Source organism: Mizuhopecten yessoensis, unplaced genomic scaffold (assembly GCF_002113885.1).
Source record: "Mizuhopecten yessoensis strain PY_sf001 unplaced genomic scaffold, ASM211388v2 scaffold10755, whole genome shotgun sequence".
Classification (NCBI taxonomy): Eukaryota; Metazoa; Mollusca; class Bivalvia; order Pectinida; family Pectinidae; genus Mizuhopecten; species Mizuhopecten yessoensis.
In genome coordinates, this window is record NW_018408705.1 from 262,067 (window position 1) to 281,697 (window position 19,631).

The 19,631-nt window shown below is 36.7% G+C and overlaps 1 protein-coding gene across 2 annotated transcripts in view; it reads left to right on the forward strand.

Moving 5' to 3' along the window:
• LOC110462157 (acetylcholine receptor subunit beta-like 1) overlaps positions 1–19,631 on the forward strand; it is a 74,546-nt gene that overhangs the window by 46,950 nt on the left and 7,965 nt on the right. For both annotated transcript variants that reach the window (XM_021515999.1, XM_021516000.1), the window contains exon 2: positions 15,081–15,223. In XM_021515999.1, the coding sequence (XP_021371674.1) occupies positions 15,081–15,223 (143 nt within the window). The remainder of the gene's footprint in view (positions 1–15,080; positions 15,224–19,631) is intronic.

The following is a 19,631-nucleotide window of genomic DNA, read 5'->3' on the forward strand; positions in this document are numbered from 1 at the left end:
TGTATAATTAAAATGTAAGACGGTGTTGGTGCCTTGTTTTGTAACTTTATTTAACAATATACTTAAAGCTGGTAATTTCCCGAAAGCATGGTCAAAGGGTAATATTGTGCCTGTCTTTAAGAAGGGAGATGTCAACGATGTTGATAATAATAGAGGTATTACTCTTGTTAGTTGTTTGGGGAAACTTTTCACGTCAATCATTAATATTAGGCTTGTGGTATTTGACCAACAACAAAGTAAAATAACGGATACTCAGTTTGGTTTTGAGAAAAGAATGTCTACTATTGACGCCATATTTCCTTTACATTCTCTGATTAGCCGCACTCTAAAACATAAAATATTTAAAAAAAAAAACCTCATACTTTGTTTTGTAAACGACTGCTGGGCGTAAGAAAAAATACCTGTAACATCATGGTTTATTTAGAACTTGGGAGGTATCCATTGTCATTGGTAAGAAAATTAGGAATGATTAAATATTGGATTAAGTTAAAGAGGACTAATAATTGTATTTTGCAAGCATGATAAAAAGATATGCTAGAGAATAAGGATAAATGGGTTTTGAACATAAAAAATGATTGATATAAAATTTGCCTAGGTTACATAGGGGAAACAGCAATAAATGATGATATGTGTTATAATGTAATTCGAGAAAGACGTATTGATATATATAGTCAAAAATGCAAAGAAAAAGTAAGAACATCTTCAAAGGGATATGTCTATACATATCTTTATAACCAGTTTGATTACAGTATTACTTAAGAAAACCATTTTTAACTGGAGAATATTTGAAAGAAATTACAACAATTACACTGTGTAGGTTATCTGCTCATAATTTAAATAAAGTAAAAGGTAGATATCAAAATATTGAACGTAGTCTTAGAGTGTGTACTTTATGTAATATAAATGATGTTGAAGATGAGTTTCATTTTATGTTGAAATGTCCATGTTATTCGGATTTGCGTTTTAATTTGTTTTGAAAAATTGCTATTTAAAAAAAAAATATATGTTTAAAAAGATACAAATATTTTATGTAAATAACACACAATAAGAACTTGTGAATTTGACCAAATATACAAAAGCGGCAAATGAAACCAATTAACTTAATTTGTTACACTCTCCATACTGTTTGTACTGTTGGTATTGTATTGTATGTATTGAATATTGTAAATATATCTACCTTTTGAAACCGATGGGTCAAAAGACGCAAGGTAATAAAGAACTTGAACTTGTATGGAAGACGTTTCCATACCAAATATGACTCATAAATAGTGGTTTTTGGTATTGGAATGTAGTCATACCAAAAAAATCTTTCATTTGAATAGCGCAGGTGTTCACAACAAATCTGAATATCGCGAAACAAAGTATTTGCGCACAAAACATTACTGCTTTTTGAAGTATCTACTGGTTGTCAAAATTAAATTCGAATTCCGTGTTAATTGTTTATTCAATGCACCTTTCTATCAGGTCCGTGTGCACTGGTAACGCTGAACAATGTACCTGCTTTAATTTAAAATGAATTATATTCGATTTTAAAGTTTAACTTATTCAGTTTGATTCTTGTACTTGCACGTGCCATGTCTCGAAGGGTCAATATTTAAAAACCGGCATATTGTACTTCGACATTTAACTCGCTATTTAAGAACACCAATGAAACCAAATTTGCATTGAAGATGTTAATAAAGGTAAATACCTGTAGAGAACTACAGGTAACACGATACAAGGAATTCAGTTTGAGTGTACACACAGGTATATATCAAATACGTCAACGATCTTTATTATGTTCAACCTATTCATGTTAATGTTTGAATTGGACGGGGGTCAACACTGAGGTGTGTGTGTCGGATTGTTGTGAACATTTTAATTGTATACAATACTACAAAACCATTGTACACTTTTATTTTTACACAGTAAAACGACTAGCTACGTCTAATCAATGAAACACGCCTTTACCGTCAACTGACTTTAAAGACACCCTTTACCGGTTTTTTCTGCTTTTATATACATACTGTTTTATCCGACTAAATTACTCGGCCCCTCTCGATGTCGGTTAGGACAGGTTTTTATTTTGGTACGTCGTTATGTTTGGTTTTGACTTGTTTCCTTTTTGTACGTTGAGTTTGTGTTGCACTTCAGATATTGTCAAGACTCTTTCTAAACTGTAGAGAAAACTATTGAGTTATATTGTCATAGGCATTCTTCTCCGCTTCCTTTCGTATCCTGAGACCTGTCATTTCGTCTGTTCTCATACCTCCTCCGCTGCTAATTCGAATTGTCCGGACGTTGGTTGACATTTCAGTCTTGACATCATTGATGTCCGTGCGCCCCTCCCGAGTTATGATGTAAGAGCGTCGGTTAACATTTTCCCTTTTATCTGCTTGTTGGGATGTCCGGAAGTCCGTACACCATACTTTGTACGTCGGGCGTCTGGAATGTTCATTTCAACTTCTCTCGTGTCTATATGATGTGTAAATGTCCTGATAATCCCGGCCAACTTTACCAGATCGATTCCCATACGTAACAGTGAAAGTCGACGTGTAGATAGTAACACGTGGCTCTCACTTAACAAACTTGTTCACGTGTCTGACATACCACTTCAAAGCCTGCTTTATTAAAAAGCTATTTCAGTTATCGGATCTGTTTGATTTATGTGTTGAATAATTCCACTTACTTGTTTAGCTCGTACAAACACTTGTATATCTGATAAAATTTCGTATAACAGCTGGAAATAATATCATCCTAGCAGAAGTGCTATATTCTTGGGCAACTCTAAGGGTTATTCAAGTCTTGTGTGAGAGTGTCATGAGTTTGATACATGTAACGTCAATCAATTCATGAACACATCATATTACCGTTCATGAACATCAATGAACCATCACAACTGTTCATGAACCTCTATGAACTATCGTAACAATTAATGAATATTGCTTGCCTGTGTCCTTATTTAGATTCGTTACTTGTAGTAACAAGCATATGATAAAATATTCTACGTGTACATACATGTGTTATTGGAAATTTGTTTACATCGATAATGGGTTGGCATTGCATTTTTTTACATTATCACGACTTGGCATTGGTCTGTCAATTGGCGGCGATGAAACAGTTATATACATATACAATAACCTCATTAATACTCGTGTTGCTGTTATACTACGTACACGTATACCATATATACTTAATACATTTCAATTGCTGGGAAATATACATATTGTCTCATATTGATTTGGCTATATTGGGAAAGAGGCTCATAGAAAGCAATGTACAAATCACAGGGCGTCAACACAATATCGAAGTCGGAATGTCAAAATGAAAACTTCAGTAGTAATAGGGAGGACCCAGACATATCAGGACGTGAACCATGTGCTCTGATACAGTCCTTGCACCGCATGTAACACCCGTCGTAATTACTCTTCAGTTCCCCCGGAGTGATATATTGGAACTTAGTGTATTTCAATGGTTCAAACAGTTGAATTGTGTTTCTACTAATATTATATACCAAGGAATGACTATTTAACATATTGCGACTGCATTTAAACAAATGTATTCCGCATGCAGATATTGTCATTTGGCAATCCTGTAGTTCTGGAATTGAGAATAAATATAGCTGCTGTTAGCCTCTGCCTATTTTAGGAGCCAACTGGTGAAGGAACCACTCGCAGAAATAGGGAAGTGCTTTTGTGCCCTCTACTTAGGGACACAACGGCGACCAAAAATATATAGCTAGATTAGCTGAAAATTCGAAAATAGTATTGCTGAATTACATTGACATTTCAAAATAACGATATTGCTTCATTACACCGTAATAAAGCTATTTCTAACTAACAGTACTTCATTGACTTGACAATGGTTCAAAATAATTCATATTAACTGATATTTCCAAAACAGGATAATGCTAGATTAGTTGAATATGGTTTTGCTGAAATATATTAACATTTCCAAATAAAAACCGTATACCTGTAACTGACTTAATTGTACAGCTTCAATCATGGAAGAATTTACTTACATTTGTACACGGTAAGAAATATTTGTTTCTGAGGCTTTTATACCACACCGTCAACACACAAAAGTTGGAACGCAACACTTCGATACAAAAGTACAAAAATTAGCTGTAGGTGACACATCAAAACAAATGGAAACACATCATGGATCCCCACAAGCAAAAGAGATGTACATGTACATTGTTTACTAGTTCAGTATTAAATGTTGATTGATATATTTTGTTTCGGTTTTCATTTGATTAATTGGATAATTTCAATTGGGTTGCCACTATCCCTATACCACCCAGTGTGTGCCCTTGGTGCCGGTGTGTCCTATAGTGTCCCGCGGGTATTTGGAGATAGTGGGAGATCAGGTGTAGTCTGTATTTGTTCTTTGACTTTACACAGTAGACCTTTCTTGTGTATTGATGAACCCGTCAATAAGCTTGTCACCTGTTCCCGACCTCTCTCATACCTTCACGAAACGTTGTCTCGGTGTTTCTCCTGTTCATTTGACCCTGATCCTGTTGTGGTGTACTTTGTGTCGTTCTGCTCCCTGTGTCCTGTCGGTGCATCCTTATTGGCGTACCTTGTATTCCGGCGCACTGTTTGCTCAGGGACGAGATGAGTCCCCCTTTCCTGATTGCGTTGCTGATGACCTTTTGCGCTACGGAGGAGCTGCCAGCCAGGGGTAATATGATCAAGTACTTCATATACTCCCACAGTCTCTTTCTCTAGTACATTTCTCTCCGTGCTTCATAAATGGGTTAGCGGTGCAAATTAGACACAAATTTCACCCTCCCTCTGAATTTTCTGTCAGGTGTGCTTACGCTCTGATTCATTGACTGACGTGATACTTCCCTAGTGTTGTCATACTATACCAGTAAAACATGTAGAATGTATCGCCTGAACCTGCTCCTAAGTGATTTACAAATACTCTATTCTGTCGACAGTAAATCTCAGTTTTACCACTGTATCATCAAGCATCTAAAGCCAGTATGTTACTGTAGTGTAACATGTATGACATGTACTTATACAAGCCAGTACTGTACTACTGTAGTGTAACATGTATGACACGTACTTATACAAGCTAGTACTGTACTACTGTAGTGTAACATGTATGACATGTACTTATACAAGCTAGTACTGTACTACTGTAGTGTAACATGTATGACATGTACTTATACAAGCTAGTACTGTACTACTGTAGTGTAACATGTATGACATGTACTTATACAAGCCAGTACTGTACTACTGTAGTGTAACATGTATGACATGTACTTATACAAGCCAGTACTGTACTACTGTAGTGTAACATGTATGACATGTACTTATACAAGCCAGTACTGTACTACTGTAGTGTAACATGTATGACATGTACTTATACAAGCCAGTACTGTACTACTGTAGTGTAACATGTATGACATGTACTTATACAAGCTAGTACTGTACTACTGTAGTGTAACATGTATGACATGTACTTATACAAGCTAGTACTGTACTACTGTAGTGTAACATGTATGACATGTACTTATACAAGCTAGTACTGTACTACTGTAGTGTAACATGTATGACATGTACTTATACAAGCTAGAAATGTACTACTGTAGTGTAACATGTATGCGTGTACTTATACAAGCTAGTACTGTACTACTGTAGTGTAACATGTATGACATGTACTTTTACAAGCCAGTACTGTACTACTGTCGTGTAACATGTATGTCATGTACTTTTACAAGCCAGTACTGTACTACTGTCGTGTAACATGTATGACATGTACTTTTACAAGCCAGTACTGTACTACTGTAGTGTAGCATGTATGACATGTACTTATACAAGCCAGTACTGTACTACTGTAGTGTACCATGTATGACATGTACTTATACAAGCCAGTAAAGTACTACTGTAGTGTAACATGTATGAGATGTACTTATACAAGCTAGTACAGTACTAATGTAGTGTAACATGTATGACATGTACTTAAACAAGCCAGTACTGTACTACTGTAGTGTACCATGTATGACATGTACTTATACAAGCCAGTAAAGTACTACTGTAGTGTAACATGTATGAGATGTACTTATACAAGCTAGTACAGTACTAATGTAGTGTAACATGTATGACATGTACTTAAACAAGCCAGTACTGTACTACTGTAGTGTAAAATGTATGACATGTACTTATACAAGCTAGTACAGTACTAATGTAGTGTAACATGTATGACATGTACTTAAACAAGCCAGTACTGTACTACTGTAGTGTAAAATGTATGACATGTACTTATACAAGCTAGTACAGTACTACTGTAGTCTAACATGTATGACATGTACTTATACAAGCTAGTACAATACTACTGTAGTGTAACATGTATGACATGTAATTAAAAAAGCCAGTACTGTACTACTGTAGTGTAGCATGTATGACATGTACTTATACAAGCTAGTACAGTACTAATGTAGTGTAACATGTATGACATGTACTTAAACAAGCCAGTACTGTACTACTGTAGTGTAACATTTATGACATGTACTTATAAAAGCCAGTTCTGTACTACTGTAGTGTAACATGTATGACTTGTATTTTTACAAGCCAGTACTGTACTACTGTAGTGTAACATTTATGACATGTACTTATAAAAGCCAGTACTGTACTACTGTAGTGTACCATGTATGACATGTACTTATACAAGCCAGTTCTGTACTACTGTCGTGTAACATGTATGACATGTACTTATACATGCTAGTACAGTACTACTGTAGTGTAACATGTATGACATATATTTAAAAAAGCCAGTACAGTACTACTGTAGTGTAACATGTAGGACATGTACTTATACAAGCTAGTACAATACTACTGTAGTGTAACATGTATGACATGTCTTTATACAAGCCAGTACTGTACTACTGTAGTTTAACATGTATGACATGTACTTATACAAGCTAGAAATGTACTACTGTAGTGTAACATGTATGACATGTTCTTATACAAGCCAGTACTGTACTACTGTAGTTTAACATGTATGACATGTACTTATACAAGCTAGTACCTGTAATCTGCTAATACAATATATTATCAGCGATCATCTGCTAATACAATGTAGTAACTGCAATCTGCTAATACATGAGCCTGTACTCTGCTAATACAATATATTACCTGCGATCATCTGCTAATACAATGTAGTACCTGCTATCTGCTAATACAATCTTGTGTCTGAAATCTTGTAAAACAATCTAGTACCTGCAATCTGCTATAACATCTAGAATACATGAGCCTGTTCTCTGCTAATACAATCTAGTATCTGAACTCTGCTAATACAATCTAATAAATGAACTCTGCAAATTAAATCTAGTACAGTGCCTGCAATCTGCTTATACATCTAGTACATGAGCCTGTACTCTGCTAATACAATCTAGTATCTGCAATCTACTAATTCAATTTAGTATCTGCAATCTACTAATACAATCTAGTAACTGAAATCTGCTAATACATCTAGAACATGAGCCTGTACTCTGCTAATACGATCTGGTATCTGCAGTCTTCTAATACAATCAAGTAAATGCACCCTGCTAATATAATCTAGTATCTGCAATCTTCTAATACAATCTAGTACCTGCTATCGGCTAATACAATCTGGGATCTGCAACCTGCTTATACAATCTAAAACATGTTGCTGCACTCTGCTAATACAATCTTTTACCTGCAATTTTCTATTACAATCTAGTACCTGCTATCTGCTTATACAATCCAGCAAATGCACTATCCAAATTCAATCTAGTACCTGCTATCTGCTAATGCAATCTGGTACCTGCACTCTGCTTATACAATCTATTACCTGCAATATGTTTATAAACAATCTAGAACATGTACCTGCACTCTGCTAATACAATCTTTACCTGCTATTTTCTATTACAATCTAGTACCTGCAATCTCCTAATGCAACCTAGTAAATGCACTGTCCAAATTTAATCTGGTATCTGCAATCTTCTATTACAATCTAGTACATGTGTCTGCACTCTGCTAATACAATTTAGTAAATGCACCCTGCTAATAAAATCTAGTAACTGCTATCTGCTAATACAATCCAGTACCTGCAATATCACAATATCACCCGTTACTAAGTAACTTCACAATTTAACCGTTGAATACGTATTAACGCATGGTTCGTCACAAAAACCCTGTAGAAAACTTCGTCCTGAGATCACTTTTTATTTAGTTCGATGACCTGTTTAAGTGGTTACCGAGGATACAGGTGAACAAGTTGTGACGTCCCGGATTGTACTCGCCGACATACGTGAACGCTGAACAGTTTTGCGTACCTGTATATTTCACGTAAAGGTCAACCCCACAGATAATTTTGGTGTGACTATATCTATTTTAAAACATCTTTCCCCTAAATATCCGACAAAGCATTTGCTTCTCCAAATATCCAACAAATCATTCCTTTCCCAAAATATTCAACAAAGTATTTATTTCCACAAATATCCTACAAAGTCTTTCTTTCCCCAAATATCCTACAAAGCATTCTTCCCCAAATATCCTACAAAGCATTCTTCCCCAAATATCCTACAAAGCATTTCTTGCCCCAATATCCTACAAAGCATTCTTCCCCAAATATCCTACAAAGCATTCTTCCCCAAATATCCTACAAAGCATTGAGTACAACCCCTGGTGTTATTGGGTACAACAAGTTATACGTATAGTGGCTTCCCACCCTTAGGGTAGGGTTGTAGCGTGAACATAAAACAGTTTTATATTTCAATGTATCGATATAATTATACAATTACTACAGTGAAGGGCAGAGTTTCACCAGAACATGTAATACAGCAGCTGTGTAATTAGCTCTGGTTTTAAGGAAGATCTGGAATCAGCAGTCAGAGAGGCGGGGGAATAAAGGTCGGGCATAGAGGGCAGGACAGTCGCGCCTAGGTCAGGCGCGTGCTATAAATCTACACTTACATCTGGTCAAACACGTGCGTTACTATAACGACAGTGTAATTGTGTTGTGTATTTTTACACAGTGACTGGTTTATGAGATGTAGAAGATTTGAACACAGACGCTGTACTTGACGTGCACCGCGTCCACGTCAAACGTTGCATGTACAGCCCTGAACTTAACTTGATGACTAAATCGTCGTCATTTTCCTTGCTCTTAAATATCCAAATTCAGTTATTTATGCAAAACAGATTGAATACTTAGGTAATCACAAACATTTCTTTTAACTGCATGCACAGAACGATTAATTATTTCCATGTCGCGTGTTTAGTTTACATTGCTCGTATGAACAATTCTACCACCGAATCGTCAATCCTGTTAAATTATACCATTGTTAACCGATCAGTGATCATCTCTTATATAGTACGCTCTCGGAGTGGTACGATATGTCCCCAGCAATTATGTATGTTAAAATATATCAATGGCAAACATTTCTTTTCATCGTTGATTTACATTCCGTTTTGTTGTAAGGCTTGAACCGTCTACCGAGACATTTCAAGCCTACCTGTTACCTTAGTCAGTCACTGCGCGTTCAAGCCAGTTAAATGCGTGGAGAGGTATTAGCAAGTGCCTTAAACATTTGATTGCTTTTCACTTTTTAATCGACTATTTCTTGTTTAAGGAACATAATCGTTAAATGAACTCTTGAATGCTATTTTTGCCATAATATGTTTACTTACCTAATTCATCACGTTTTAATTGAGGTACTGTCAAATCCGTTTAAATGCAGAGACGGTGGGTATCGTAACGCCACGGTTTTACATGACACTGAACAAATATACGTCTCTTTGTGAAACAGACATCTTAGGAATTCAAGTAACTATTTGATCTTGTAATCATAATGGTTTGCCAAATCCATTATAGCTCTGTCTAATCTCCTCTTTACATCGCTTTGTTGCTTAGTGAAATAAAGTATTATTTTGATAATCAATTATTTGCTTTCCAAATTTCTGTAGAAATTACGTTTGTTGTAAAGGTCTTTGAGGGTTCTCAGCTTACCTTGTCAGCTTGATGTCAATTTTCGAATGGTAACCATCTTTAAACACCTTTCTATAAACTACACCTGTCTACAAACTACCATTGTACATTTGTCTATAAATTACTGCTGTCTAGATATTTGACTATCAACAACTGTCTATAAACTATTCCTGACTATAAACTTCACCTGTTTGGCACTTACACCTTGCATGAACACCTGTTTATAAAGTACATACTTATATTGATATGTCAATGGACTACACTATAAGTTGTATCTGTATACGAATTAAACCTCTCTATTAACACGTGTATTAAAGTCCTGTACGTAAGCTTCACCTGTCTATAATCAACACCTGTCTATAAGGCTCACCTATCTGTAAAGCACACATGTCCAAAAATTACATCTGTCCATAAACTATATTTGACTATTCACACCTATCTGGTAGAGCTCACACGTGTCTTTATCACATATTCATATCTACATTTTGGACATCTCAACTGAGTGTTGGTGAAGATAATTGTGTGTTTGATAGAACAAATATACCATGTATATGTACAATGATTATGGCCCCAATGACATTAATTGCTGTCAAGCCGTAAAATTATGAAAACTTCAACAGAAAAAAGTCACACTGATTACATTGTACACGACATTAATGGCAATACGAACTAGTTGTACCTGCTTTTGATGATGGTTTGTAAACGACGAGATGAAATCTACTTCCGTTAGCATTGACGTTATTTAATCCAACGACGATTCACTTTGTATTTAATGCGTCATATTGTAACACGTTTGTGACAGTTCGTACGATTAGCACGTGTCGCAGACAAGATACCGATACTGTTCAGATGTTTGTAGGGTTTGTCCCTCTTGTGGAGTTTGGGTCCGGGATTGTTTCTCGTGTGTGATTGGATGATGTCTCTTTTGTTATATAGGGTTAGATTTTCGTGTGGGGTTGGGGAGTTTGGGGTAAAGAAAACGGCGGCGATAGAGCGACGCTAATCTCATTCCATCGTTGTCGTATTGACACTATTGTTCATGATGAAAGGAAGGGGTTATAAAGGTATACAATGTCATTAACAATACGTGTTCTATCATAGATTAATATACATATATTTCCCCCACTTTATTGGTTCGGCTTTGTTTTGGCAGTCTAGACACAAAATGATGAGAAAATAACTAATTTTTTCAGCGCATTGTATTCTCTCATACAATGGTTTTTGAAAGAAATAAAACAAATGCAATATTATATGGCGTGCAAAATCTACAAACGTTTTTTTATCATTTAGTGAATCTTTTGCTCAATTTAAAACCTCTTGGTTAAAAATATTTTGGGTGGAGGAAAGACAGCTTGCAACATACTAAGTACAGTTTTGCAAAAGTTTGTGGTTGTTTGTATGTATTGTACTGTATTTCGGTCACAAAAATTGTTTTTGGAATCCAATATGCAATAACGTTGATTTGATCTTTTTATCCGCGCGACACAAGAATATTTGCTATTAATGGACAAAATTTGTATTTTGACACAGATTTTTGTCATATGCATTAAGATCTACAATTCTTTATATATATTCGACTTTCTACTCTACTACATATAGACGTGCTCCTGCCTTTTTAGATCGATCTTAATATTGTTGGAGCTGTTATTGTTGTCTAGTAAAAAGGAGTGCCCCCTACCCATCGATCGTACATCGGTCACCAAAGCTTTGCAAGCCTGCCATCGAGCATGGGTATGACAAAGTAACATGTGGCGATCCACCTACGCTTGCTGTGTGGTCCGCATTGTTTGTTATGCAAATGGAGGTACAAGTACTGTACACCTATGTGTATGCTGTGTCGAGTATGAGCAAATTATTAGGCATGGTGTTTTCTTTGATAAATTTTAACATAGTTGCAAGAACTTGAACGTGTTTCGCGAAGGGAAATGGTATCCCACTCCCTATTTAAACTTCGATGCATGTGATACAATAGGTACATTTTGTATTGAGCATTGCAAAATTGTTATCAATTTTGAGTTCTATTATTTTCTCGAATTTTGTATTGACAGACAATTGTGAAACTTAGTTTTGGCATTATGAAAGAGTGCTTCAAATCAACATTACCGTTGAACGAGTCCAAGGAATTACTGTACCAAGTCAAATGCATACAAATGCATCCATGTCATGATTCAATAAATACTTCAACAATACACATGTAAAACGTCGTCCTTTGCCAAGTTTAAATGTGACTGTTTATTGTTGAGTGGTTCTACCAAATACTCCGCAAATACTTCGTATGTGTGTAACGTGGTCCAGCCTTTGAACAGGTACAGTCCTTTGATGTGCAAACACTGGCACAGTGCAGTAAACACATCAAGTAGCCAATGCCAAAGCAATGTGTTCGCCGCCCGCCGTTTATATTTTGACACGCTGGCCATTAGTACGGGATGTGGTTACTACTACACTGTTGGCGGCTAGAAAAGTTATGATTTTGTGTTTCACAGCTCGACCATACTTGTTTTATGTTTACAATGAGTTTAAGCCAATGGTAAGAGGTCAGTATGTCATGGGAGGCGATGGTCAAAGCATGTGTGATAACTCATCTCATTAGGCAGACGCGCGGCAACATTTTTGCTAAAGTGTTTTCGGTAACAAATTGCCATGAATGTTAGTGGTTCTATGTCTGTTAGCCTATCCAGCGTTTGTAACGCTGATGACGTCAGGAAATATGGTCAGAAGGTCTTAACACTGATGAAATATAAGCAGCGGATCTTTGTTGTGAAGTTTTCTGATAACCCTCGAAAATTACATCTATGGACGGCTGGTTTTCGTTGTGTAGTATTGCCTGATTGATCCCCTTGGTTTTTTTTGTCAGTAAGGTGTAGTGAGATTTGCATATACATTGTTTACAACGTATGTGTGACATCATTTCGATATGTGCCTCCAACCTGACACGGTGCGCGTGCTCTCTTATTTGCTCTGTCAATACTCAGGAGGTATGCTCTACGCAGCAATAGAATGCGCATGTCATTAATGAGTAGTGTATTCCAATACTCTAGCACCAATTAACACGTGTCATAACAATCAGTCATGTCAACAACCATTGTTAGGCCCCGTCAACAAGCACTGTAGGGCACGCGTGAGCACGTGCGTCGATTAGTGTGCCCGCTGGGACAGACAAATACACGTCCCTATCGGCGTTGTCAGCTCACAGGGAGGTCTGCAACACACCTGTACGACATTCTCACTTATTAACATGAATACATCTCGAACTCTAGATATTGACCGAAGCTTGAGCAGTATGACATGATTAGAAGTAGTAATTGAAATCCGTTTTGACACAATTGTACTCAGTGGAGATTATCGTAGTTACACTTAAATACGCTAGATGGCATGAATGAAAATTAATTGGCACTGTTATGAACAAGGTTGTGTACACAGTGGAGTCAGAACGGCAATTTTATTTTAAAAGTACATCTGTACATGTATTTTATTGTCATGTGATGTCTTCGTTCCTTGCAAGTCTTGCTCATACTGTGTGTCATTTGTTTTGCTGGTTCTTTTTGTCTTTGCTGTCCCCATATTAGACATTGAATAATCCAGCTTCGGTTTAATGCACATACAGTTACATCTAGTGGCCTCAATACTTGGGGCCTCTTCCCTTTTACCTTTTTTCAACTTACCACTTGTCTACGAAGCTGCCTTTTGTCCCATTGTTGGTGTTGATTGGCCATTAGGACTACACAAATACACGTGTATAGTGTATAGTGTTCGTGAGTAGTGTTTCTAGAAACGAAACATAGAATATAAAAAACTCCTTGCTTATAGAAAAAGTTGAAAGAACAATCGTGTATAATTTAGTGATTGACAGAACATGCAAAGTAGCTAAGCCGCATGCTTAATGAAGACAGGCTGAGATAGAGGCCCCTATGAATAATTATGTGTATACCCTGGAGAGTTTACCTGGGTCTTGATTAGCTAGAATTGACAGTCCCTAACGCTTTTGGACGATCCCTATGTAATGTACCACCCTTGGTTATACCTTACGTATATAACAATGTACAGATATATGAACGTGTGACTTTCATTCACGCCAAGTATCAATACTTTATATATGTAAGATATTGATTCATTTAATAATACAGGAGTAAAAAAGAAAGTGAGATAAATTTAGATATTGTAATTCGTCTTGTGTGTGCCTCTGTCCGTTCCTGGGTCTCTACGTGCGTGCAAACGTCCGAATGGTTTCCAGAGAATTTCTTCTTATTTCATGAAGGACTATCAACCTTAGTATGTGGGTACCTGCTGCTAAGTTGGAGAGTCGTGCACCAAGTCCTAGATCATTGTGACCTCTAGTTTAACCTCTAACATCAAAGAAAATCTATTTCCGGATCGTGTCTCATATACTATTACATGTATATCTAAATTTGTTCACCGCAGCCTATAGATTGCCCTATTACCTTTATGAAAGATAACATGTTTTCGAAGGATTTTTCCTTCAATGCACGTACATGCAGTTCATATAAAACCATGAGGTTACATGAAGGGAAGAATAAGACGTGTCGTGTACAAAACCTATGTCACTGCGACTAATATTATGATCTTTGACCTCAATCAAGGAACCATCGTTCCCAATGCGTCCATCAACAATATTTTGTCATAAAATAATGCAAGCGTAGTGCATGCATATGTCTAGGGGGTTTAACAGACCAAAACTATGTCAATGCAACTTTTATTTTGACCTGTGAACAAAATCAATTGAATGCGTTTGGAAACATTAATAAACAGCTCCCTACGGGGTGCCGCATACTGAATCTAACATACTGCTATATTTCATAAGGGACACTCAAATGTCATACATTGATAAATACCTATGGACAACGAATTGGCGCGAACAAAAATTAGGTCTCGTCGTGATACACTAGTACAATGTCGATATTTCTTTTTGTATAATGAAGGATAATATTTAAAAAATGATGTGTGTGATTATGTTAACGTTGCTATATATAAATGCGTGTAGTTTGTATGTTATGATTACATATGCTTTATCAATAATGATAAAACGTGTTCAAGTACTGCTGCACTGATGGATGGCAATTATCCTAGTTCCTGTTTTATTCGCAGAATGAACTAATTGTGCTGTTTGTATTTTACAGGACTAGGCAGTGAGGACGAGGTCTCCTTGGTAGAGGAGCTTTTTGATTTAAGTAACTACAATCCTCTGATTCGCCCTGTAGAGAACGTATCGCAGTCGCTCATCGTCAATTTCAGCCTCGCTCTTAGTCAGATCATCACGGTGGTAAGCCTCGATTTAAATTACCCTCTTCTAACATTCACTATGTGAGAACGAACGAGTTTGATTGATGTTCAAGTAACGGGCAGAAGAAAAGTGCGAAACGAAGGCAAAACGAAAAGAGACTGAAAAATAAATAAAAAAATAAAAAACGAAATATAAAGTAACGAAAAAGACCTAAACTGAAAGGAAACGAAACGAAACCCATAAAAGGAGAAAGTAGGGTTTGAAAGGTTTTGATATAAGGCTAGGGTTTATAAGACAATGTCTTTCGTTTCGATGTCTCATACTTCCTGTTTAACCACACTGGGGGCACAATTAATATTTTTGAATAAAGACTAACACAGTCGTGCCATAAGGGACTTGATTAGGGTTACAGATAATAATTTCAAGGTTAAGCTGCTTTGGTTAGTTGTAGAGTTGGTATTCTCTTTCAATATTCTCAAGCGATGGCGGGAAAGAAGCGCTGAAACCCAAATGAAAGGCATGCGCATATAACTATAACGTATAACAAAAACACACAGACTTCTCCATACACTCAAAAACACAAACTTCTCGATACTCTTGATTAAGGTCGGGAAACACAACTTAAACTTGCAAAAAGCAAAAACGAACAAAAGCAACTGCATAAAATTATATATTTGTTACGCTACCCGTAAATGTGATACAAAGGGTCATTTATGATTTTATTAAGCCTTCCCGTCTACAGTTGTTGAAAATTAACAAAAGTATATGAAGTGCTAGCTTTATCTAGCTGGATGTGTCACATGGAGGTTACATTAACATGCAATGTTTTGCACAGTGATGTATGAGTGATGGGTCTCAGTTAAAATAGTTGTAAAATCAATCCGTATCCTGACCATACGTAAGCAATGTTTTCAGACAAAGAAAAAGGTGATACAGGACTTCTATATGGTACAGTAACAACATAAAATCAATCCGTATCCTGACCATATTGAAGCACTTGTAATACATTGTGCAGCGACGACAAAAAAAAAAGAAACAATACCGACGTTATAGATGTAGGAAAACCCCTATATTGTTGTATTATCTATATTCGTCTAGCTCTTATATTCAAAATACTTTATGGCGTTAAGAACGTAAACCGCAGTGAATTTCCACTTGCATTATTTCGATTTCGTTTCGCCTTCTTCGTTTTTCTCCTTTTACTCCGGTTTCCTCACACATTATTCCCCTTCGAGTTACCTTCCTGGCCAACAAGAGCTATGATTACATTGTATACATTAGTTAAGTTGATAAGAATCGTTTCCTTTTTGTAAAATAGATACCGTTGAAAGTAAAAAATGATATATATACATGTGCCTGATCAATATTTCGGTTGTGTTTCCTTTGTATTCAAGGTAACAATCAATTAATAATGTATATGTTGTGTGCATAAAATGACATGTGACACCATGTACATGTATAGTATATTAATTACGTACATTGTATACGTCTTACGTCGACGAACGCTAAAATAGTGAAGTAATGTATCACTGACTACATTAAATTGGGTTTATGGTCGAAAAACGACAGGTTTCCTAAAATTGTAGCAGGACTTTTCCGAAAGACATGGTACCAGGGGGCATTAAAAAAAAAGAACTTTTTCCCGGTACAAGTAGTAAAATTATTTAACAGTCTTTCAGAGGATGTGATATCAACACCATTGATACATAAATTTAAAAATGGATAAGCACTGAATAGATAAGGAACTGAATACAGAGTTAACAAACATGTAATTCCATAACTGAACTTTTATATAGGTGTATGTTTTGAAAACATAATTGAGTTCATCTTCTCTACGATCCGGTACGATCCGGTTTACCTGCTTTTAACAGAGCGTAAGTGAGCGTAACCCTGGCGTATCGAGGATGGTTGAAGTCTGTCGTAAAGGATCATGCAGATCCTGTATCGGAAACTAAACTTTAGCTTTAACTTAACTATCACAGTACTACTTATAGGTGACGACATCTGTAAACTTCATAGATTTGAAGTATTGCAGCAAAGCTACTTTTTCGACAATATTACGAAAGGGAATAATTAACCTTTAGCATTTAGGAGCAGAGTATACATCATATTCTGTTTGTAAATATCATAATTCAGAATAAATCAAAATTGAACACAGTCTGATATCGCCCAAACAAAAGACTAATGTCCAAAGTACATGCATTTATGTATACTGTGGAAGTGTGCATTCCGAGAAAAACTCATTTCGCAATACTTCTGTTTAAGAGTATTGGTTGAGAGGAATAAGTATCAGTACAAAAAAGGCCACATTACTGACAGTTGCCTGGTAGTGTATATTCCGGTTAAGTGACAGATGTTCCTACTATGGGTGGTCGACATCGAAATAAACTCGCCTTCACTCCATGGTGACCAGCTGAAATCACTCGACATAAAACACTTCTTCCTTTAACTCAATTTTGCACGTGCTTTCTCTTACCATTCGTGAAATGGTGACGTCAAAGACACCAGTAATTATCGTGATTGGTGGGCACAATCGGCCGTGCGCCTGTTTCAGGTTTCCACACGTGAAGTTTTAATAAAGCGTTTTCGGTCACGTGCATCGGCTCGGAACACGACGTTTTTATCTTCAGTTACATCTGTATTGCTTCGTCAGGGGTAAAGTACAGGTGATATCAATCCGGGAAATTGATTAATGAAGAGAAAGGAAGCATCAAATTCATTGTAAGGCTTATTGAATTATTTATTGCACATTTAGGATAAATGGATTTATTTTAACTGGGCCGAGTTTATATATCAGGAGAATAACATCATTCAATATAACGGAGAGTTGCTTCCAACTTCCAAGTCCTTCCTCATGGAGGGTTTCTGGTATATGGTTCTAATTAATTGTACTTGTGTGCCCTCTGGGGATGTCCTACTTTCAGGAGTGTGTCAGGAATGTTGTCTGCATACATTAAAAAATAGTCCCGCGCCTTCAAATCTTACAAAGACCATTATTCCAGAAAATAGCCGCTATTTCTTGTTTTCGCCCCTCAATTTTACCCTCTTTTGCCTTTTGAAACATTTTCACCTATCTTTGCCTTTCCCCATGCACATAATTTACTACATACAATGTTCATTCATAAATGAATTCCCTCTTATTTTCAAGGGCAGGAATGTCAAAACCAAAACGGGGGAAAAACATTTCCCGTTTTACAATATAAGCATATTAGACACGATTGCTACATGTTGTGATGTACGTACCGTTATCAGCTCCTTTAACAATGCGCGTAAGCGGAACTGTACTGGTTGGTTTACCGTGAATCTTACTTTGACCAGGGGAAAGCTCGATCGTGTAGAAATCCCATTTCGTTAGAATTCAAAAGCTCTATCGATTTGCACGGTTGAAATGCAGTTGTGTTTATTGCTTGGGTTTGAGATAAAAGCTGTGGAGTAGGTGAGGCTGGTCTCGGGAAAGGTTTGGGGCCCAACCAGACACTACTGGGGATTTAATTAATAGTATTACATCACATGTACCAAGCTTGTTGATTGTGGTATCTCAGGGAAGTCGACGGTAGTTTCGGTCAAAACAAATAGATCTTCAGCCGGTCATGTTTCTATTCAAATCTGTGATATCGCTTATTGAATGAGTACCACCAAACTGGGTTAAAAATAAAATGTCACATGCATAACGATCACACCTTGCTGCGTTACCATAGTAACAGTTCTCCGGAAACGTACGTTTTGTACCGATTGCAGTTGATTGATTTTGATTTTTTTAAAGATTAATATGTTTTAAACCTTCCTTTGATACTATGAGCATGTAAATCCCCTTACACTTTATCATGGGACCACTCTGCACCACAGATAGTGAACGGTCACACAATTATATGTCAAGTCAACAGAGCAACTGTGCAACGTCTAAAAAGAGAGGTAGTATTAATTGGTTCGTCTTGATAGATGCATTTGGTCCATGTACGTTTCAGGTCTAATAATTGGCCGGTCACCATGATGGATGAATTCATGTACCAATACAAATGGTTTATCATCGTCTCTCCACAGATAGTATATATCAATATACCGCACCCAGACAAATTGTGTTTATAAACAAATACTGTACATGTTGGAAGAGAATATGTAGAACTCTACTAATCTGAAGCTTCTTTGCATAGCATTGTGCATCTGTTTATGTACATTGTTGATAGGATCCAGTCGTTTTTACCATCTTGGCTACGTTGATGGCAGCAAGGCAAGCCATAACGTCCAGACTAGCCTATACTGGTGCTGTTGGGCATACACTGTGCATTGCTGAATCGACCATTGCCTGGAAAATACGCCTTCATCCCAATGGCGGCGACAGGCATTTGTTATTTGCTGCATCAAATGTGGACTAAATATGTGCACTGTCACAGAAATTAACTGTTACGGTGCACATCCGCGTACGAGTCGACTCCAAGCACTTGTTAAA